This window comes from Palaemon carinicauda, chromosome 26, assembly GCF_036898095.1.
Source record: "Palaemon carinicauda isolate YSFRI2023 chromosome 26, ASM3689809v2, whole genome shotgun sequence".
Classification (NCBI taxonomy): domain Eukaryota; kingdom Metazoa; phylum Arthropoda; class Malacostraca; order Decapoda; family Palaemonidae; genus Palaemon; species Palaemon carinicauda.
The window spans coordinates 96506594-96529810 of NC_090750.1; the positions used below are offsets into that span (position 1 = coordinate 96506594).

Sequence of the window (23217 nt, forward strand, 5' to 3'; positions counted from 1 at the left end):
GGAAGAGTCAAGATAAGAGTTACACGGAACTCTATCTCCTCGTGGATCAGGAAGGTGATGGAACTAGCGTAGAGCTCATGATATTGGGCGTTAGTACATCCCTGGCATTAAAAATAAAACTTCAATGTGACGTAGGTCTTACAGGCAGGCATATGGAAACGTCAAACTACATTCACTGCCCACTACCTGCAGGACATAACCTGTGACTGGCCCTTTTGTCTTTCATTCTCCCCTTCCTTGGGGCTTGAGCAAGCCGAGGAATTCTGCAAGCTGACTTCCTCTGACTGCAGGTAGATATCATCGTTTTTGTGTAACCTACTATAAGTTTGTACTGTATACTTGTTATGTCCCCGATCTCCCAGCGAGGTAGGAGTCTGGTAAAGTCCAGGTAAGAGGAACGTAGCTCTAGGTGAAGTCTTACCTAGCCAAGTCACAATGCTTAGTTTCACACCTTTGCACAATTGCTCATGCTGTTGTTTCTCATTGGGAGTTAGCGAGGTGATAGGGTGCGCTCTTCCACAGCTCATGCGAAGCAGAAGTCGCGCCCCCGGTCAGGGACCAACCAGTTAGTCTCAGACTTGCACCCACCTAAATGTGAGTCTCCATCGTAAAGACCTGAAAGGTTTGTATTTGGTGTCAGAACAAATGACAACTATAAAATAATTTTTATTTTTATAACCATACAAACCTGAAGCTCTTTACACATACTGGCCGGCCATCACTTAATCCTGAGGAAGTCCGACTTGCAATTGCAAATAAGGTTGTGTTAGTGATTGTGTGTGTGAGCTGGGTAGTTGGTGTACCACCCGCAACCCCTTGCTACATAGCTACCTATCACCATTTCCTGCCAGCCATTGGGGCCACTCTTGCCCCCCTCCACGCCTCCCTCAAGGGCAGGCCAAAAGACCTGAAGTGTGGTCCCCTTCAAAAAGTGGCCTTTTTCAATGCAAAGAATCCCCTATCAACCGTTGCTGCTCTCACTTTTCCCGTGCCACATGCACCTCTCCTCTCCACCAATGCCAGTGACGTCTCTATTGGGGCAGTCCTCGAGCAGGTGGTCAATGGCTCGCCCCGCCCAATGGTCTTCATTAGAAAACTGTATAAGCCAGAATCCGGCTACTCTATCTTCGACCTCAAATTGCTGTTAGTGCACTTGCTTCTCCATCACTTTCAGCACTTCTTGGAAGGTATGCCCTTCGTCATTTGCACGGACCACATGGCTCTGGTGCATGCCTTCACTGAACAGTTCAACACCTGGTCTGCCCGTCATTGCAGACATCTCTCCGCCATGGCTGAATACAATTGTACCCTTCAGCACGTCCCTGAAAAAATGAACTTTGATGCCGATGCATGTCAAGAAACACATTGGCCGCCATTCACCTAGTATTGGATTATATCTTGGCAGAAGCCCAACAAAAAGATCCAGACTACCAAGCATGAAGGAGATCGTGCACAACCCTCAATGTTTGCAAGGAATGACAGTGTGTCAAAATATGCTAGAAACTGTTACTGGTTAAGGATTTATACCAAAGTTGACTTGTTTTGTCGAAAATATGGTCTACGACATTTAGTAATACATTATCTATACAATTTACAATGGTCCTAATCTACAGTACTGTGCTTTATTTCTTAGTATACACAGTTCAGTATTCAGTTTCATTTAAGTGTATTTAATCTGCATTTAATTATTTATACTGCTCTGTGATGTGAAGACTATTATTATAAAGATGCAGTAGGTCCCATAGATAAGAACTTTCAAAGATAAGAATCTTTGTGTTCAATAAATGAATTTTTTTGAAAATATGAAGTGTAAAATATAACACAAATGAATTAGCTTTTTTAAAAAGTATTTAAACAGTATTTTATTAGGAACTCTTGATACATTATTATTATTATTATTATTATTATTATTATTATTATTATTATTATTATTATTATTATTATTATTAATATTATTATTATGAGCTAAGCTGCAACCCTAGTATGAAAAGCAGGATGTTATAAGCCCAAGGGTTTCAACAAGGAAAAATAGCCCAGTAGGAAAGAAAATACTGTAAGAAAATAAAATACAAGAGAAGTAATGTACAATTAGAATAAGCTATTTAAGAACAGTAACAATATTAAGATAGATCTTTCATATGTAAATTATAAAAACTTCCAAAAAACAAGAGGAAGAGAAGTAAGATAGAATAGTGTGCCTGAGTGTACCCTGAAGCAACAGAACTCTAACCCAAGACAGTGGAAGACCATGGTACAGAGGCTATGGCACTACCTAAAACTAGAGAACAATGGTTTGATTTTGAAGCGTCCTTCTCTTAGAAGAGCTGCTTACCATAGCTAAAGAGTCTCTTCTACCCTTACCAAGAGGAAAGTAGCCACTTTAAAGAGGAAGAATTGTTTGGTAATTGGCAGTGTTGTCAGGTGTATGATGACAGAGGAGAATGTGGAAAGAATAGGCCAGACTATCCAGTGTAGGCAAAGGAAAAATGAGCTGTAACCAGAGAGAGGGATCCAGTGTAATACATATGTAGAGTAGTGGGTTGGTGCTTGTTAGTGTGATGCCCAAGTTGAATATAATGGACTTTAAAGATTTCCTTGTTAAGAACACACTTTTTGATTGCATACCTTGTTTATGAAGAAGACTTGCTTTAATTGAAATATAATGCCATTTTCTCATTTGTATTTCTAATTATCTCAGGTGGTGTTGCTGTTGCAAACTATGACTCTGTTGAAGATGGGGATAAAGTTGTTCAGACAGCATTGGACAATTTTGGCCGTGTTGACATTGTAGTTAACAATGCTGGTATTCTTCGAGACAGATCATTTGCACGAACTTCAGACACAGATTGGGGTATGTAATGGACTTAATGGTGAGTTGCTCATATGAGACAACAAACCTAAGACTTTTATGTAAAGATGTTCTGCCTTAAAATGTAAAATTATTGTTGAAACTTGGGTAGTAAGTTATTGAGTGGCAGAGTTACTTTTCATTCACAATCTTAACCATATTTTGTTAAAAATTATACTGTAGCTGCCTCAGTGGCATTCAACTTGTAATATTTTTTTTCTGTAGGTGCCTAATCAGTCATTGTTCCAACACAAATACAAACCTTACGCTATTTATTAGGAGTACACTTTCGGCTAAGCGGAAAGACGAGCCATGATAATTTTATCGAGAGATAAGCAACCCAGCCGCTAGTTAGCGGGTGGGGGTGGGAGTAGTTAGCTACCCTGCTCACTCATACACCTGGGCTGAGCAACTAATTTGCTTTCTGGTTTGGTGGAGACCGGTCATACTGCTGCTCTCCTGCATATTTAGACTTGCCGGTGATAATTTTCTTTCTGTTTTCAGTTGTGTGCATGTTGCTGCTTGCAGTCCCATGCATACTTGTCCTGGTCCCAGCCCACTCGTGCAGTACCTTCATGTCCGCTGTGGAGACGGACCCGCACATGCTGTGTCTGGCTTGCCGTGGCCGCCGGTGTTCTCGGGAGGACACTTGTGTAGAGTGAAAGGAGTGGTCTACCTCCCAGAGGGAGAGGTTTCGGGCGACGGAAGTAGTCCAAGTGTGATTCTTCGCCTTCGGTGTCCTCCTTGAAGTCGAAGAAACCACATTCTTCTTCTTCTACCTCCAATCTGTTCCCGAAGCAGCCCCCTCTCCATCCTCTGAGGAACGGCTGAGTAGCAGCACAGCCCTGGTTACTCCAGTTGAACCTTGTGGGTCAAGGGATGGTATTGACTACCCTAGTGAGTTGGTCCTGGCCCTTCCCCCAGGGAGCGCCTGCTCTCTTTCTGATTTGTTGTCTTTTTGGCCATCACTGGGCGTTGATGGCCCCCCTTGTAAGGACGTTCTCTTCAGACTCCTTCAGTTAGAGGCGGAGCAGAGATGGTTCTCTCCTTTCCTCCTTGGAGGTTGATCCTTCCTCCTTGGGCGCAGGCACTGCAGCCCATTGGTCAGAATTCTGGTCCCTCTTGGTCGACGCCATGGACTAAGTTGTTTTACCAGGGGCGGTGGAAGAACTGAGTCCGTGGCAAGTTCCCCTTTGGTGTGAACACCTCTCTTGTTCATGGGATAAAACCACTAGTGGGCAGTGTTCTCCATATGGTTACACTTCTCACCAAAGGGCGGGGACAGGGCGTTGTCCTCAGCGCTGTTCTCCTCCGGGAGAACAAACTTCTCCTTACCCAGTGGTAAGGAGGCACCTCTTTGAACCTGTTGGTTCATATCACGATGTCCCATCAGGATCTCGTGATGGTCAGGCATTGGGCTTGCATGACCACGAGCCTTCGGGCTCCCGTTGCGTTGAACCCTTGGGCTTTCACAACCCAGGTCCTTCGAGTTCTAGTCACGCTGAGACTTCGTCCTCTCGTGGCACCGAACCTTCGGGTTCATGTTACGCTGATCCTTCGGGCTCTTGTAACCCCGGACCTTTGGGTCCTCGTCGCACTGTATCAAAGGGCTCTTGCAACATCGGTTACATTGAGCCTTCGGGCTCTCATGATCTGGGTCACGGCGTGCCTTTGGGCTCTCGTGACTTCTGTTACTCTGACCCTCTTAATGAGAGAATGCCTTGATGAAGTCATTGAGCTTCAGCACGGCATTTCACTCCCGTGCTGAAACTTGGTGACGGGCAAGAGGGCTCTCGAACTTGGGGAAATAACTCCCCCAGTTTGAATCTAAATTTCTCTCTTTCACCTTTTTCTTTTTCTCAATATTACTTCGACCTTATCCTAATTTCATAAACTTTCTTTCGTCTTGCTTTCCAAACTCAATGAGAAAAATTTCCCTCATATATGTGTATATATTATGTACATATATATTTATTATTATTTTTTTTTTTTCTTTCCTATGGCTTGGATGTTTCTCATCCATTGTAGCCCCGGCGTGGATGTTCATACATCCTATATTGCTGCCTGCTTTGATGAGTGGGAGGAGGTGTTTGCATTCAAAGCTATATGTGAGAGTATTGGATGATTTCAGCCATCCCGAAGATGGTTTGGACCTTTTTGGCGGAACTATTCTCAAGTGTTGGGTCTTCGGAATCCAGGGGGATCCAATGCTTGGGGTAAGACTCTCGGCTTTTGGCCGGAAGCCCGTCATTACAGATATGGGGAGGATGATTCCATAATTTCTTGGTCTCAGTCCTAACAGGCGGGTTCAGCTTACACCTGTGCCTCTATATCTGTTTTGATGCTATCCTTCGGGTAGGGTATAGAGTGGACCATCTGGGAAGTATACTCTCATTGTGCCGATAGTGGAAAGTGCAAATTTCCTTTCTGGCGTGTGATGGCCTAACATTCTCGAGCAGGTACATCTAAGTAACCCTTTTCTCTCTCTCTCGTCTAATGGATTCTTTAAGCAATGAACCCCCATCCCCTGGATACGCTGACTCTCCCCCGGCACTGTTGACGACCTCTGCTAATTCAATTAAGGAAAATTCTGTTGACGACTTAGGAACAAAAAAGGACCCCTCTACTAATGTTTCAAAACCAATTAAGTCGGGTAACAAAGGGAAACTAAGAATCCTTCATGTTACCCAAATTCCAATAAATACTGATTATGATATGATATATAAAGCATTTAGATGCTATGGAGTGATAAAAGAAATTAGAATGAAACTTGAAAATGAAAAATGGCATTCATGGATAACTTATAATAATCATGAAGAAGCATTCAATGCAATATGTAACATCAATGATATCAAAATTAATAACCTAAATGTCATGGGTGCCCTATGTGATAAGATACCAAACAGTTTGGATGTATATAGACCTGCTGACTGGTTTGAGAAAGATACCGATTTAACTATGCTCCCCCAAAGAAAGCCAAAACCACCAATGTGGCTTGTTGCCGAGCCTAAAGGGAGTAATGGGAATTATTTTAAAATTAGCAAACTAATTCAGAAAAAAGGTAGGAACCATTGCACCAGGTGATATATCTCGCTTTGGGAAAAATAGCTTCCTAATCCATGCTAAATCATTCACGCAATCAGTAATACTGTCTAACCTTACGACAAACAGTGATGAGGATATGTTAGATGTCAAACCCCACCTAAACTTTAGTTACGGAAGGGGAGTAGTCTTCATTAAAGATCTTTACGAATTTACAGAAGAGGAAATACTAGCCATGTACCCATTAACAGTGTGGAAAGTGCATAAGATTCCTGGGACGTCAATGATTATCCTTACTTTCCAGGATGCTGATGTGCCTTTCCACATCGATATTGAAAATGAAAGAATAAAAGTTCAACCTTTTAAACAAAAGCCCTTACAATGCTTCAAATGTTTCAAATTTGGACATCCTTCTAAAGTTTGTAAAAATGAAAAAATGTGTAGCATCTGTGCCAGTCCCTATCATGGAGAGTGTACACTTGAGCCCAGCTGTTTGAATTGCAATTCAAACCATAAATCCACTGACAGGAGCTGCGAGATTTATAAGTTTGAAGAAGCAGCCCTCAACAAATCCAGTGTAGAACACATAAGTGTAGGACATGCCAAAAGACTACTGAAAAAACCAAACAGCTATGCAAATGCACTGAAATCAAGAGAAAATATACCAAAGGAGACATCGAACCCACATAGTGCTGCCAGTAATTCCCAAAAAGGAAATACATCATCTAATGATAGTAGAGTTTTACGTGACAAGGTAAGCATATTGCCTTCCAAGGCTTTACCTGCTGCTTCCTCCGGTGCCTTAGATGACCGCGGAGGTAGGAGCAGTAGGGAACTCAGCAGTATGAAGCTTCATCTGTGGTGGAAATGTGGGAGGTTGGGCTGTGGCACCCTAGCAGTACCAGCTGAACTCGGCTGAGTCCCTGGTTAGGCTGGAGGAACATAGAGAGAAAATATACCAAAGGAGACATCGAACCCACATAGTGCTGCCAGTAATTCCCAAAAAGGAAATACTTCATCTAATGATAGTAGAGTTTTACGTGACAAGGTAAGCATATTGCCTTCCAAGGCTTTACCTGCTGCTTCCTCCGGTGCCTTAGATGACCGCGGAGGTAGCAGCAGTAGGGGACTCAGCAGTATGAAGCTTCATCTGTGGTGGAAATGTGGGAGGTTGGGCTGTGGCACCCTAGCAGTACCAGCTGAACTCGGCTGAGTCCCTGGTTAGGCTGGAGGAACATAGAGAGTAGAGGTCCCCTTTTTTGTTTTGTTCTTGTTGATGTCGGCTACCCCCCAAAATTGGGGGAAGTGCCTTTGGTATATGGATTAAAACTGCAACACTGCCCACTTCTATACAAACTTCATCCCCCATTACCAACAATAGTACTAACCTCTCTCAGGCCATGTCCTTGCCTGATTTGATGGAAGTTCCACCCGAAACAAAGTTACCAGGTGCACCTGTGGTAGGGAAGGTGCAAAAACCTGGTAAATCCTCACCACTGATAAATAGGAAAAGAGAGAGACCTCCATCTCTCTCTCCACCCTCCATTAGAAACGTCAAGGTTATGACATCAAATAAATTTGATGTTTTGTCTGTTGATATTTCTAATGGACCAGAAGATAAACTGAATAAATCAGAAATTCAAGTTGAGGTCCACCATCCACCTCAACAAATAGATCAAAAGGATACAAAGAAAAACACAAACATAAAACCCATTATAACAAGACCACCTCTGAAGAAACCTACAGGTAATAATGTTAGATTAAAAACTGCTAATGGGAAGACCTCATCCAAGATGTCTTCCAGAAATAATCCATAGTTTTCTCCTCCATTTTGCAATGGAACTGTCAGGGTTTGAGGGCCAAATATGAAGAACTTAAGCTCCTAATTCATGAGCATTCCCCCATAATTGTATGTCTACAGGAAAGTATGCTTGATTCTAACACTCCTAGTCCTCGAGAGTATGTTAGCTATAGAACACCATATAATCAACAAGCAGGGAGCCATGGCGGAAGTCTTGTATACATTCGTCGAGATGTTCCCCAAATACCTATGTCTATACGTACAACCCTGCAGGCAGTTGTTGTACAAATTGATATAGGGAGAAAATATACAATTTGCTCTCTGTACTTACCTCCAAATGATATTATTTTATATGATGACTTAGCAGAGGTCATTCAACAACTCCCTCAACCATTTCTCTTACTGGGAGATATGAATGGTAGACATCCTTTATGGGGTGATATCCTAGCAAACACAAGGGGCAATATTATCTCATCAATTGTGGAGAATGAGGATGTGGGACTCCTTAATACAGGAGAGCCCACACACTTCCATGTTCAGACAGGTACCTTGTCATGCATTGACCTTTCAATTGCAAGCTCTAACTGTCTTCTTGATTTTGATTGGAGGACATTAGATGATTGGCATACCGGTGATCATGCACCAATCATTATAAACACCAACAATGGTCCACCTTTACAGAGATCGCCACGATGGAATCTTGACAAGGCGGACTGGGAAAAGTTTCGTGAGCTAAGCGAAATTGAGGGGGATGCTGAACAGGTTGAAAATATCGATGATGCCATAGACTTACTGAATGGAACTCTCCATACAGCAGGAGTCAATTCAATTCCCAAAACAACAGGGTTATTCAAACGACGACCAGTCCCGTGGTGGTCTTCAGAACTAACTGCCCTCCACAGAGCCACAAGAAGATCTCTAACGCGATTGCATAGACTCCGAACTGATGAGAATTTAATTATGTACAAGAAATGTAGAGCACAGTTCCGTCGTGCCATGAAAGAAGCAAGGCGCCAGTCATGGATGTCTTTTGTTTCCTCCATTAACAGTAGAACACCACCATCTGCTGTGTGGAGGAAAGTAAAAAAGATAGCTGGCAAATTCACCCCCAACCCACCACCAGTGTTGAAGGTGAATGGTCAGTATGTAACTGAAGCAAATGATGTTAGCAATGCCCTGGCTAGTCATTTTTCAAATGTATCCAGCAAGTGTGTAGGAGCCCCTGGTTACCAGTATAGGAGCGTTGAAGAAAAGAAAATTTTAGATTTTGGAACAAGAAGAGAAGAGTCTTATAATTCTCCTTTCACTGAAAGAGAATTTGATTCCGCACTTGCTCATTGCAACGATACAGCCCCTGGACCCGATGGAATTCCATATGCAATGATTAAACATGTACATTTTAATACAAAGCTATTTATTTTAAGCATTATTAATAGAATATGGCATAATCATAGTTACCCAAGTGTTTGGGAACTAGCCATTATTTTAGCCTTTTTAAAACCCGGTAAAGACAAGTTTTTAGTAGCAAACTATCGTCCTATTGCATTGACATCTTGTTTATGTAAAATCATGGAGAAGATGGTCAATGCAAGGCTGATATGGTACCTTGAAAAGAAAGGTATTTTATCACCGATTCAATGTGGCTTCAGAAAAATGCACTCAACGACTGATGTGTTGATACGACTTGAGTCTTCTATTTGTGAAGCCTTTGCTTCCAAACAGCACCATGTTACAGTATTTTTTGACCTTGAAAAGGCATATGATACCACATGGAGATATGGTATACTTAAAACCATTCATGAAATCGGATTGAGAGGAGAGCTGCCACTATTTATTCAGGCATTTCTTTCACATAGAGTTTTCCAAGTGAGAGTTGGGGAAGCTCTATTAGAGAGTAAGTGCCAGGAAGGAGTTCCTCAGGGTAGTGTGCTGAGTGGAACCCTTTTTGGACTAGCAATTAATGGGATATCCTCAGCCATTCCCCAGGATGTTCTCTCAACATTATTTGTGGATGATCTCTCAATATCATTTGCTGGAGCCAGAATGGCAACGGTTGAGAGAAAACTACAGCTCTTAATTGACAAAATTATCCAGTGGGCCGATATGAATGGATTTAAGTTCTCAACAAGTAAAACTACTATTGTACATTTCTGTCGTATACGGGGAGCACATCCAGACCCGGATATATACATTAAAGGTCAACGGATCCCATGTGTATCGGAAACCAAATTTTTAGGTTTGATATTTGACTGTAGACTTACATGGGTTTCTCACCTAAAAGCACTAAAAGCAAAATGTGTTGAAGCTCTGAATATTTTAAAAGTATTGTCCCATACATCATGGGGGGCAGACCGCAATACTATTTTAAAATTATACAAGGCCTTGATTTTTTCCAAAATTAGTTATGGTTGTGAGGTATACTCTTCAGCCACCCCAAGCCGGTTGAAAATATTAGATTCAATACATCATGCAGGTATTAGATTGTCCACGGGAGCATTCAGAACATCACCTATCCCAAGTCTCCTTGTTGATGCTGGAGAGTTACCACTAGACCTTTACCGGATGTCTTCTATTCTTCGGTATTGGTTTAGATTGCAAAGACTCCCTAATTCTTTAGCCTTCCAGACAGCAAGCCTTGTAAGGCACCCAACATACTTTGAAATGCACCCAAAATCTCCTCAACCCTATGGCTTTCGGGTGAAACAATTATTAAACAGTCTGGATATAATTAGATGTAAGGTACTTCCATTCAAGGTATCATCAACGCCTCCATGGAAGTTACCAGAGATATCTTTTTGTAAATATTTTATAGGAGATAAGAAGAATATGTCAGACCTAGAAGCCAGGTCTCTTTTTAATGAACATGTTAAAGAACATAGAGGATCAACTTTAATCTATACTGATGGCTCCAAATCTGATGCTGGCGTTGGATTTGGGGTACATAGTAATAGTTTTAATTGTAGAGGGGCACTTCCTCTGACCGCTTCCATATTTACTGCGGAACTGTATGGCATATTAATCGCTATTGAGAAAATAGCATTGGAGAAGGAGGGTAATTTTACAATTTTTAGTGATGCAAGGAGTGTCCTTCAAGCTATGGAAGTTTTTAATTCTAATAACCCTCTAGTTTTAAAGATTTTAGAATGGCTTTTTATTATTGGACGGAGAGGTATAACAGTTCAATTTTGTTGGGTTCCAGCACATGTAGGTGTGTGTGGGAATGAGAAGGCAGATTCACTGGCTAAGAATGCTGCATCCGAGTTGCTGCCAAGAAGGTATCCCATTGCCTGTAATGATTTCTTACCTGACATCAAGAAATTGGTTTGCAATAAATGGCAACAGCAATGGGATACCCTAGATGGGAATAAAATGCGAGAGGTAACAAATGTCATATCTCCTTGGAGGTATAATATGATGCCCCGAAAATGGGAGACGTCTCTTTGTCGTCTCCGTATTGGTCACACTCGGTTGACACATGAGTTTCTGCTGAAGGGCCAACAGCAACCGTATTGTGACGACTGTTTAGTACCTTTAACAGTGAGGCATTTGTTGACTGAATGCCCCAATTATAACAACTTAAGGAATAGATATTTGTTTGAGGGTGGCAGGTTCATCCTTGCCAAGATTCTTGGAAATGATGTGTCCTACCATGCAAGTGGCATTTTTAGATTTATTTCAGAAGCAGGTCTTCTGAAAAATATTTAACTTTTATGACATTCAACTTTTATGATTTTAATTGAATACTCTTTTATTTTTTATTTTATTTTATTTTTTATTTTTGTATACATAAGTTAAATGTTACCGGCGTCAATGACCTCAGATGTCAGGATGCCTGAAAAACTTTAAATCAATCAATCAATCTGTTACTCTGAGCCTCCAGGCTCTCGTAACTTGCGTTACGGCTAACCAGCCTGTCCTTGTAAATTCCGTTACGCTGAGCCTGTTGGCTCTTGTAACAAAGTCTCTCTAGACTCTTATCACGTTGAGCCTTCAGGCTCTCGGGACTGGCGCTATGCAGAGCCCTTGCACTTCAGTCTCGCCGGGTACGATGAGTCTTCGGGCTCTGGTGATCCTCGTGGACCTTCAGGTCCTCGTCGCGCAAATCTTACAACCTCGCGTAACGTGATTCCTAATGATTTCCAGCATCAGTCGGGTTTCGATGACGTAGAATCTTCGGATTCTCGTCCTACCGATCCCCAGGGCCCACGCAAACAGAGCCTTCCCACTCTGCGGTTGCTTCTCCTCCTGGGTTTCGTTTTCGTGCACCTACTCTGTCTCACATTGCGTTACACGACAGACAAGTGTCCTGCGATGTGGAGGCGTCGTGTGATGAAGTAGTGGATCGTGGCCAATCGCCACCACGTGACCTGCACCATTACCAGGCTATGATTTCTGCTCCCTCGAATGAGATACCATCTCTGTTTTTGGCTGTAGAAGGTATCCCTGCCCAGGGTAAACCTCTCGCCAGATGAGACTCCCACCAGTCTTACCAATCTCTCTGGGCTCCACCTGCCCTTGCCCAGATCCTCTCCCAAAGGAAAGTCCAGTGCTGATCCTACCTGCAGGTATAGGGGCTCAGAATCTGTCACAGATTTTGAAGCCCAAGGTCCCATACCCCCCTTAGGATCCCCCTCCCAGCACATCGGGAGCTCGTGACCCCCCATGGTTGAAAGCATTATTCAATGTAATGCGGGAAGCCGTAATGGGTGTCATTCCCCGTTCCCAGTCTCTCCCCGCAAGAGGCCCCGTGAAGGGAGTGCTTCAGAACCTGGTAGTCCCCTGCAGTTCAGGACCCTTAGGCCAGAACTAAGGGTAGGAGGAAGAATGTTAGACCATTTCCTCCTAAAGAAGACCCTCTTAACGAGAGAATGCCTTAATGAAGTCATGGAGCTCCAGCACGGCATATCATTCCCATGCTGAAGCTTGGTGATGGGCAAGAGGGCTCTCGAACTAGAAATTTTTTTTTTTTCAGTTTGACTCTAAATTTCTCTCGTCCTATTTCTATTACTTATAATCATATCATTCTCCTTCATATTTATCAACTGTCTCCAACATTGCTGTCAAAATTCTCTTACCCATATCACTGTCCAGATTTTGTTTTAAAGGACATCATATCTGGGATTGGATTTTTTTTTTTTAAATCAATTGTGGGGGCTGTGGTAATCTAGCCAACTACCCAATAATGTTTGGACACCTAGGAGTCAGTATTTCCATACTGGCATGCGGGACTATTCTCGAACCAAAAACTTGGCCTTCGGATTCCAGGGGTTAGCTGGTTTCATAGAGATAGGACTCTCGGCATCCTGTCCGGTTTGCCTGCCACTATGATTAAAGTGGGGATGATTATATTCTTGTAATGTTCTCAGTCCCATCAAGCGGGTTTGGCATACACTTGAGCCTCTCTAATTATAGTGGTACCATCCCTTTGTGGTAGGGTAGGGTGTGGACATTAGGGAAGCAGCTCTTGCAGGTGTCATTGGTGGAGAAATTAATTCAATTAATGAGTAAACTTAATGTTCCCTGTACCCCTGGATCAGATGGCGAACCCCAGACACCGTTGACGACCTCTTCTAATTTATTTAAGGAAAATTTTATTGATGACCTAGGAACAAAAAAGGACCCCTCTACTAATGTTTCAAAACCAAGTAAGTTGGGTAACACAGGGAAACTTTGAATCCTTCATTTTACCCAAATTCCAATAGATACTGATTAGGATAAGCTATATAAAACATTTAAATGCTATGGTGAGATGAAAGAAATAAGAATAGAACTTGAAAATGAAAAGTGGCATTCATGGCTATCTTATAATTATTATGAAGAAGCATTTAACGCAGTATGTAACATCAATAATATTAGAATTAATAACTTAAATGTCATGAGTGCCCTTTGCAATAAGATACCAAACAATTTGTATGTATACAGACCCACTGACTGGTTTGAGAAAGATGTTGATTTAACTATGCCTTCCCAAAGAAAGCCATAACCACCAATGTGGCTTGTTGCCGAGCCTGAAAGGAGTACTGGGAATTATTTTAAAACTCATTCAGAAAAAGGTAGGAACCATTCCACCAGGTGATATCTCGCTTTGGAAAAAATAGATTCCGCATCTGTGCCAAATCATGCACGCAATTGGTTATACTGTCTAACCTCAAGACAAGTAATGATGATGATATGTTAGATGTGAGATCCCACCTAAATTTTAGTTACAGAAGGGGAGTAGTCTTCAATAAAGACCTTTATGAATTTATTGAAGAGGAAATACTGGCCATGTGTCCATGAACAGTGTGGAAAGTTCATGATGTTCCTGGGACGTCAATGATTATTCTTACTTTCCAGGATGCCGATGTGCCTTTCCACATCGTTATTGAAAATTGAAGAATTAAAGTTTGACCTTTCAAACAGAAGCCACTGCAGTGTTTCAATTTCTTCAAATTTGGACACTTCTAAAGTTTGAAAAAATGTGTATTGTAGCATTTGTTCCAGATCTTACCATGGAGAGTGTACACTTGAGGCTAAGTGTTTGAACTGCAACTCAAACCATAAATGCACTAATAGGACCTGTGAGTATTATGAGTTGGAAGAAGCTGCCCTCAACAAATCTAGTGTAGAACACATAAGTGTGGGACAAGCCAATAGATTACGGAGTAAACCGAACAGCTATGCAAAGGTATTAAAATCAAGAGAAAATATACCAGAGGAGATATCAAACCCACCTAGTAGTACCAGTAGTTCCAAGAAAAGAAATACATCACCTAATGATAATAAAGTGTTGCATGACGAGGTAAGCATATTTTCTTCTGAGGCTTTGCCACGGTGTATGAAAACTGGGGCATTGTCCATTTCTCTACAACCTTCATCCCCCCATTACCAACAATAGTACTAACCTCTCTCAGGCCATATCCTTGCCCGATTTGATGGAGGTTCCACAGAAACAAAGTTACCAGGTGCACCTGTAGTGGGGAAGGTGCAAAAACCTGGTAGCTCACCACCTATTGATTGTAAAAGAGAGACCTCCATCTCTCTCAACCCCTTCCATGTGAAATATTAGAATTGACGCCAAATCAATATGATTTGTTTGTTGATGTTTCTGATCAACCAGAAGACAATTTAGATAAATCAGAGATTCAAGTTGACGTCCACCATCCCCCTCAACAATTAGATCAAAAGTACAAAAAGAAAATTACAAACACAAAACCCAATATAAAGACCTTCTCTTATAAAACCACGGGGAAATAGTGTTAGATTAAAAATTGCTAATGGGAAGACTTCATCCAAAGGGTCTTCTAAAAAATAAACCATAGTTGTTTCCTCCATTTTGCTATGGAATTGTCAGGCTTTAAGGGCCAAATATAAAGATCTTGAACTCCTCATTCATGAGCACTCCCCCGTAATCATATGTCTACAGGAAAGCAAATTTGATGATAATACTCCTTGTCCTCGTGAATATATTAGTTATAGGACACCATACAATCACCGAGTAGGGAGCCATGGTGGAAGTCTTCTATATGTTCATCGAGATGTTCCCCAAATATCTGTCTATTCGTACACCTCTGCAGGCAGTGGTTGTACAGATTGATATAGGGAGAAAATATAAAATTTGCTCTCTGTACTTGCCTCCAAATGATAACATTTCGTATGATAATTTAGTAGAGGTGATTCAACAACTCCCTCAAGCTTTTCTTTCACTTGGAGATTTGAATGGTAGACATCCTGTATGGGGCGATATTTTAGCAAACTCCAGGGGCAATATTATATCATTAGTTGTAGAAAATGAGGATGTGGAACTCCTTAATACAGGAGAGCCCGCACACTTTCATGTTCAGATAGATACTCTATCATGCATTGACCTTTCAATTGCAGGCTCTAACTGCCTTCTCAATTTTGATTTGAGGATATTAATGACTGGCATACTAGTGATCATGCACCAATCATTATAACCACTAACAATGGTTCCCCTTTACAAAGATCATCATGATTGACAAGGCGTACTGGGTTAAATTTCCTGAGCTAAGTGAAATTGCGGGGAGTGCAGAACAGTTTGAGTGTTGATGATGCCATTGACTCACTGAATGGAACTCTTCATACAGCAGGAGTCAATTCAATTCTCAAAACCACAGGGATATTCAAATGACAACCAGTCCCCTGGTGGTCTTCAGAAATGACTGCCCTGCACAGAGCCACAAGAAGGTCCTTAACTCGATTGCACAGACGCAGTACTGAGAACTTAATTATATACAGTACAAGAAATGTAGAGCATAGTTCCGTTGTGCCATGAAAGATGCTAGTCGTCAATCTTAGGTATCTTTTATTTCCTCCATTAACAGTAGAACACCACCATCTTCTGTATGGAGGAAAGTAAAAAAGATAGCAGGTAAATTCACCTCCAACCCACTGCCAGTGATGAAGGTGAATGGTCAGTATGTGACTGAAGCATATGAGGTTAGCAATGAACGGGTTGATCATTTCTAAAATGTATCATGCAAGTGTGAAGCAGCTCCTGGTCACCAGTATAGGAGCATTGAAGAAAAAAAAATTGAATTTTGTAACAGGAAGGGAAGAGTCAAACAATTCTCCTTTTACTGAAATTCAATTTGATTCAGCACTTGATACTTATAATGGTACAGCCTCTGGACCCAGTGGAATTCCATATGCAATGATTAAACATGTAGCTGTTTATACCAAGATATATATTTAAAGCATTATTAACAGAATATGGCATGGTCATAGTTATCCAAGTGTTTGGAAACTAGCCATTATTTTAGCCTTTTTAAAACTCGGTAAGGATAAGTTTTTAGCAACAAACTATCAACCAATTGGATTGACATCTTTTTATGTAAGATCATGGAGAAGATGGTCAATGTAAGACTGATGTGGTACCTTTGGAAAAAAGGGTATTTTATGCCCTATCCGTTGTGGATTTAGAAAAATACACTCAACGACTGACGTGTTGATGAGATTTGAATCCTCTATTTGTGAAGCCTTTGCTTCCAAACAGCACCATGTAACTGTCTTTTTTTGCCTTGAAAAGGGATATGATACTACATGGAGATATGGTATACTTAAAACCATTCATAATTTGGGATTGAAAGGAGAGCTACCGTTGTTCATTCAATCATTCATTTTACATAGATTTTTTCAAGTGAGAGTAGGGGAAGCTCTATCAGAGAGGAAATGTCAGGAAGGAGTTCCCCAGGGTAGTGTGCCAAGTGTAACCTTATTTGCACTAGCCATAAATGGGATATCCTCAGTCATTCCTCAAGATATTCTCTAAACACCATTTGTAGATGATCTCTCTATATCATTTGCTGGTAATTTTTGAGAGAAAACTACAACTCTCAATTGACAAAATTATCCAGTGGGCCAATAGGAATGGATTTAAGTGTTCGACAAGCAAAACTGTTGTTGTCCATTTCTGTCGTATTCGTGGAGTACATCCAGACATGGATATATACATCAATGGTCAAGGTATCCCATGTGTAAGTGAAGCTAGATTTCTAGTGTTGATCTTTGATGTAGGCTTACATGTGTTCCTCACTTGGAAGCCTTAAAAGTAAAATATCCTGAGGCTCTGAATCTTTTGAAAGTTTTGTCCCATACATCATGGGGGCCAGACCGTAAAACTCTTTTAATTATACAAGGCCTTAATTTTAAAAAAAAATTAGCTATGGATGTGAAATATACCCCTCAGCCACCCCAAGCCAATTAAAAGTTTTAGATTCTATACACCATGCTGGTATCAGATTGTCACCATGAGCCTTTAGAACTTCGCCTATTCGAAGCCGCCTTGTTGACGCTGGAGAATTGCCTTTAGACCTTTACCGGAAGTCTTCTATTGTTTGGTATTGGTTTAGGCTGCAAAGACTTCTTAATTCTTTAGCCTGTCGGACTGCAAACCTTGTAAGGCATAGTGGATATTTTCAGTTGCACCCAAAATCTCCTCAACCTTATGATATCTGGGTAAAAACATTAGTAGACATTTTAGATATAGGAAGAAATAAAGTGCTCCCATGTAGGATATCATTAACCCCTCCATGGAAATTACCGGATATATCTTTTTGTAAATATTTTATTGGTGTAAAAAAGAACATGACTGACTATGAAGCCAGGTTGCTCTTTATAAAACATGTTGAAGAACACAGGGCATCGACTTTTATATATACTGGCGGCTCCAAATCTGATGCTGGTGTTGGATATGGAGTACAGTGAACCCTCGCTACTTCGCGGTTCGACCATCGCGGATTCACCACTTCGCGGGTTTTTTCCATAACCCATATATATATACATATCGCGGATTTTCCGGAAATTTCGAAAATACCGCGAAATCTGAAGACCCCCAAATACGATATTTCGTTACCTGTAATTCCATTAATACTGTAATTAGTAATATCTGCTCTTACTGATTGTTCATTGCATTACATATGATATATAATTCAGCACAGAAAGAAATAAAACACGAAAAGAGAATGTGATCATACGATAATACAGTACTGTATACAGTACGTAGTAAAATTAAATCGAACATGAAACGCAAATCAGATGCAGTCATACCATATTAGAATGGTGTAAGGCTGCTGTTGGCTACTACTGTACTACAAATGTAATGGATGTGCTTCTTTTCCATGAATCTTTTGTATGTATATGTACGCAGTACTGCATCCAATAATATTCTTTGTTGCAAATTTCACATTTCGAATAAGCGTACGAGAGAGAGAGAGAGAGAGAGAGAGAGAGAGAGAGAGAGAGAGAGAGAGAGAGAGAGAGAGAGAATAGCATACGTAAAGCTACTGTATTATTATTATTGTTATTATTATTATTATTGTTGTTGTTGTTGTTAATAAAATTATTATTGTTACAGTATTATTATTATCATTATTATTATTACTGTATTACAGTATTATCATACGATAATTCAGTACTGTATACAGTACGTAGTAAAATTAAATCGAACATGAAACGCAAATCAGATGCAGTCATACCATATTAGAATGGTGTAAGGCTGCTGATGGCTACTACTGTACTACAAATGTAATGGATGTGCTTCTTTTCCATGAATCTTTTGTATGTATATGTACGCAGTACTGCATCCAATAATATTTTGTTGCAAAAATCACATTTCGAATAAGCGTACGAGAGAGAGAGAGAGAGAGAGAGAGAGAGAGAGAGAGAGAGAGAGAGAGAGAGAGAGAGAGAGAGAGAGAGACACATCCTATAAAAGAATAAAATAGCATACGTAAAGCTATTATTATTATTGTTATTATTATTATTGTTGTTGTTGTTAATAAAATTATTATTGTTATTATTATTATCATTATTATTATTATTATTACTGTATTATTATCATACGATAATTCAGTACTGTATACAGTACTTAGTAAAATTAAATCGAACATGAAACGCAAATCAGATGCAGTCATACAATATTAGAATGGTGTAAGGCTGCTGATGGCTACTACTGTACTAAAAATGGAATGGATGTGCTTCTTTTCCATGAATCTTTTGTAAGTATACGTACGTAGTACTGCATCCAATAATATTCTTTGTTGCAAAAATCACATTTCGAATAAGCGTACGAGAGAGAGAGAGAGAGAGAGAGAGAGAGAGAGAGAGAGAGAGAGAGAGAGAGAGAGAGAGAGAGAGAGAGAGACACACACACACACACATCCTACAAAAGAATAAAATAGCATACGTAAAGCTATTATTATTGTTATTATTATTATTATTGTTGTTGTTGTTAATAAAATTATGATTGTTATTATTATTATTATTATTACTGTATTATTATCATTATTTATTATTATTATTATTAATACTGTACGTACGGTATGCGCGGGGTATCTTGTACTTTGAGTTGGTAACCTACGCATCATATACTGTAAGACGGGTTGTGATTGGTTCAAGCGCTGATAGATGACGAATCAGAACTCAAGTTATGTTATCTACCCTGTGATTGGTGTTTTGCCTGCATCTCCAGCTTCCAGCATCTAGGTTCTCGCGGGCCCGGGTCGTCCACTTTCTCTTACGGCGTATCGCTGAGTAGACGTTCTTAAGTTTGTGAAGTTTAATCTGTCCTGTGTGCGACCTTTTTAAGTTGAACTTTTTGTTAAATCCTACCGTACAATGCCTCCCAAGCGTTCTGCTTCTACTAAGGCTGGTAGTGAGCATAAACGCCACCGAAGGATGATGACGATTGCTGAGAAGGTTACGCTTCTCGATATGTTAAAAGACGGTAGAAGTTACGCGGCCGCAGCGCGCCATTTTGGAATCAACGAATCTACTGTTCGCTATATCAAGAAGGACGAGGCGAACATTAGAAAGACGGCTGCAATCACCTTTAGCAGATCAGCGAAGCGAGTCGTTACAACGCGTAATAAAACGATCGTACGCATGGAAGGTGGTTTAGCTGTGTGGATTGCCGACTGCCGGAAGAAGAACATAGCCTTGGATACGAAAACCATCCGAATAAAGGCTTTGAGCTTGTATGAGAATTTTGCTGCAAAGGAACCTCAAGACGACGACGGCAACCATGCTGAAGAAGATGATGATGCAGATGATCCTCAACCAGGGACATCCACTGATTCCCAGCCTCAGAAACAATGTTTTTCCGCCAGCAAAGGATGGTTCGCGAAGTTTCAGAAACGCTTCGCCCTGAAAAGCGTTTCCCTGCATGGCGAGGCTGCTTCGGCTGACACTGCCGCTGCTGAAACTTACGCGAACCAGACATTCAAGAATATTATCGCCGAAGGTGGATACAAGCCGGAAAAAGTGTTTAATATGGATGAGACCGGCTTGTTTTGGAAGAGAATGCCGTCGCAAACTTTCCTGTTCAAAGAGGAAGCCAAAGCCTCTGGCTTTAAAGCATTCAAGGATCGCGTTACCCTCGTGATGTGTGGCAATGCTGCTGGATTTTTGCTAAAGCCGGGGCTTATTTATAAGTCGAAAAATCCTCACGCTTTGAAAAATAAAAATAAGAATCTCCTTCCCGTGTACTGGATGCATAATCCAAAAGCATGGATTACGAAGATGCTGACCTCCAACTGGTTCCATCAGTGTTTTATCCCGCAAGTCAGCAAATATCTCTTAGAGAAGGGCTTGCCATTCAAGATCCTTCTCCTTATGGATAACGCTGGTGGACACGCAACTGACCTGTCGCATGAGGGCATTCAGGTTGAGTTCCTGCCACCCAACACCACGTCATTAATTCAACCGATGGACCAGGGGGTTATCAGGGCGTTCAAGGCCCTCTACACGAAGAATACCTTGGCGGACCTCGTTGCATGTGTGGATGCTGCCCAAGATGATGAGGATGAAGATTTTAACTTTAAGGCGTACTGGCGGCAGTACACCATAGCCACGTGCCTGCAGAATATTCAGAAGGCACTGCAAGAGATGAAACCTGCAACCGTGAATGCGAGCTGGAAGAAGTTGTGGCCCCAGATTGTTCACGACAACGAGGGATTTACACCTGCTGAAATCCAACACTCTGCAATACGCAAATCTGTGCAGTTGGCTGCCATAATTGGAGGTGACGGGTTTGGCGACATGACGACTGAAGACGTCGACGAGTTGTTGGACTGCCATTCCCAGCCCCTAACTGACGCAGACTTCGAAGACCTGACGAAATCGGCAAGCGAAGAAAAGAGTGAAACCCAGGAAGAGACCCAAGAAAATGTCGAAGAAACGGGCTTAACATTAGAACGGCTTGCCAAGGCCTGCAACCATGCGAAGGAGTTGAAAGAAATGTTGCAAGAGTGGGACGAGGATATGGTTCGGTCAATGCAATTCTTCAACAAGGTTGATGACATAATGACTCCCTACAAGATGCTCTTAGATCGAAAAAAGAAGCAGCGGCAACAACTTCCGATCACAATGTTCTTCCAGCCTCGCAAAAAAGAGCCAGTTCCTCCTGCTAGTACGCCTTCGGAAGAAATTGAAGAAGTTTCCCAGGAAGAAGTTGAAGAGGTGTCCCAGGAAAAGACACCTCCGTCTGAAGAGACGTAAAATACTACCTGGCTGCACAGTAGAAGACATCATCAGCTTCATCATCATCATTTCTACTGTGCAGCAAATTCATCGCCATCATCATTCAAGTTTTTCTTGAACTTCTTTCGTGGTGAGTACAGTAACAATCTTTATTTTTTACTTTAATATTCTCACATTCTAATATTTGTGCCTGTTTTATAGTTTAGTACTGTATGCATTAAGTTAAAGGGAAGGTTTTAAAAGTCTACATGTTGTAACTTATCATATTTTTTTTGTTTAAAATTTACATTTGTACGTACGTAAAACAATCTCTCTCTCTCTCTCTCTCTCTCTCTCTCTCTCTCTCTCTCTCTCTCTCTCTCTCTCTCTCTCTCTCTCTCTCTCTCTCTCTCTCGTAAATTGTTTTCCTGCTTTGCTACGTACAGTATGTACTGTATGATTTTATATAGATACGGTAAATTATATTTGTACTAATAACATATTTTGTAAATGCTTTTACTGTAAATATCATAATTTATCACTTTCATCATGCGCGTTAAATGCCTTCTTTGTTCTGAGCGTGGTTGTTTACTGAGCGTACAGTACTTTATGACGCCGTCGTTTCAGGCGGCGTCATAAAGAAAAACATTTCATTTGGAAGTCCTAAGAAAAATTAAGTACGTAAAACATTGGTAATAAGAAAATCAACATACTGTATAATCAATATAATCAATGCAAAAACTAACCTATACATATATGTGTACACTAAATGAGTTTGTTTCTTCATTATGATCAGAGATTAACATAAACAAAACATTGGTTGCCATTTTTTATCGTGCTTTTTAGGTGTTTAGGAAACGCATGATATAAAATCGCCTTTAATATTTGTGCCTGTTTTAGTTTAGGGTACTGTAGTACATGCATTAAGTGTTCTGTACATTAAAGGGTGGTTTGTTAACAGTACTACGTACAAGGGAAGGTTTTAAAACTCTGAATATACATGTTAAATAAATAGGTAAATATGATGTCACTACTTCGCGGATTTTCACCTATCGCGGCCGGGTCTGGAACCTATCTACCGCGATAAACGAGGGTTCACTGTACATTATATATTAGTGCTTTTAATTTTAGAGGTGCACATCCTCTAGCATCCTCTATATTTACTGCCAAACTATATGGTGTACTAACAGCTATTGAGAAAATAGAGTCAAAATACGAGGGCAACTTTGCCATTTTAAGTGATGCAAGAAGTGTCCTGCAAGCTTTAGAAGTTTTTAATTCCAATAATCGTTTAGTTTTAAAGATTTTAGAGTGGCTTCTAATTATTGGCATGAAAGGTATAACAGTTCAATTTTACTGGGTTCTGGCACACGTTGGTGTGTCTGGAAATGAGAAGGCTTATTTACTGGCAAAAAATGCTGCAGCAGAGTTGTTACTAAGAAGGTATCCCATTACCAGTAATGATTGGCAACAGCATTGGGATAGTTTACTTGAAAACGAGATGAGAAAAATAAGTAATGTTATATCCCCTTGGAGGTATAATGTGATGCCCCCGAAAGTGGGAGAC

At 40.8% G+C, this 23217-nt stretch overlaps 1 protein-coding gene across 1 annotated transcript in view; it reads left to right on the plus strand.

The window, feature by feature from the left end:
- Positions 1-23217, plus strand: part of LOC137619711 (peroxisomal multifunctional enzyme type 2-like) — a 218492-nt gene that overhangs the window by 37562 nt on the left and 157713 nt on the right. Inside the window, 1 exon segment of the mRNA XM_068349998.1 lies at positions 2699-2851. Coding sequence (XP_068206099.1) covers positions 2699-2851 — 153 coding nt within the window.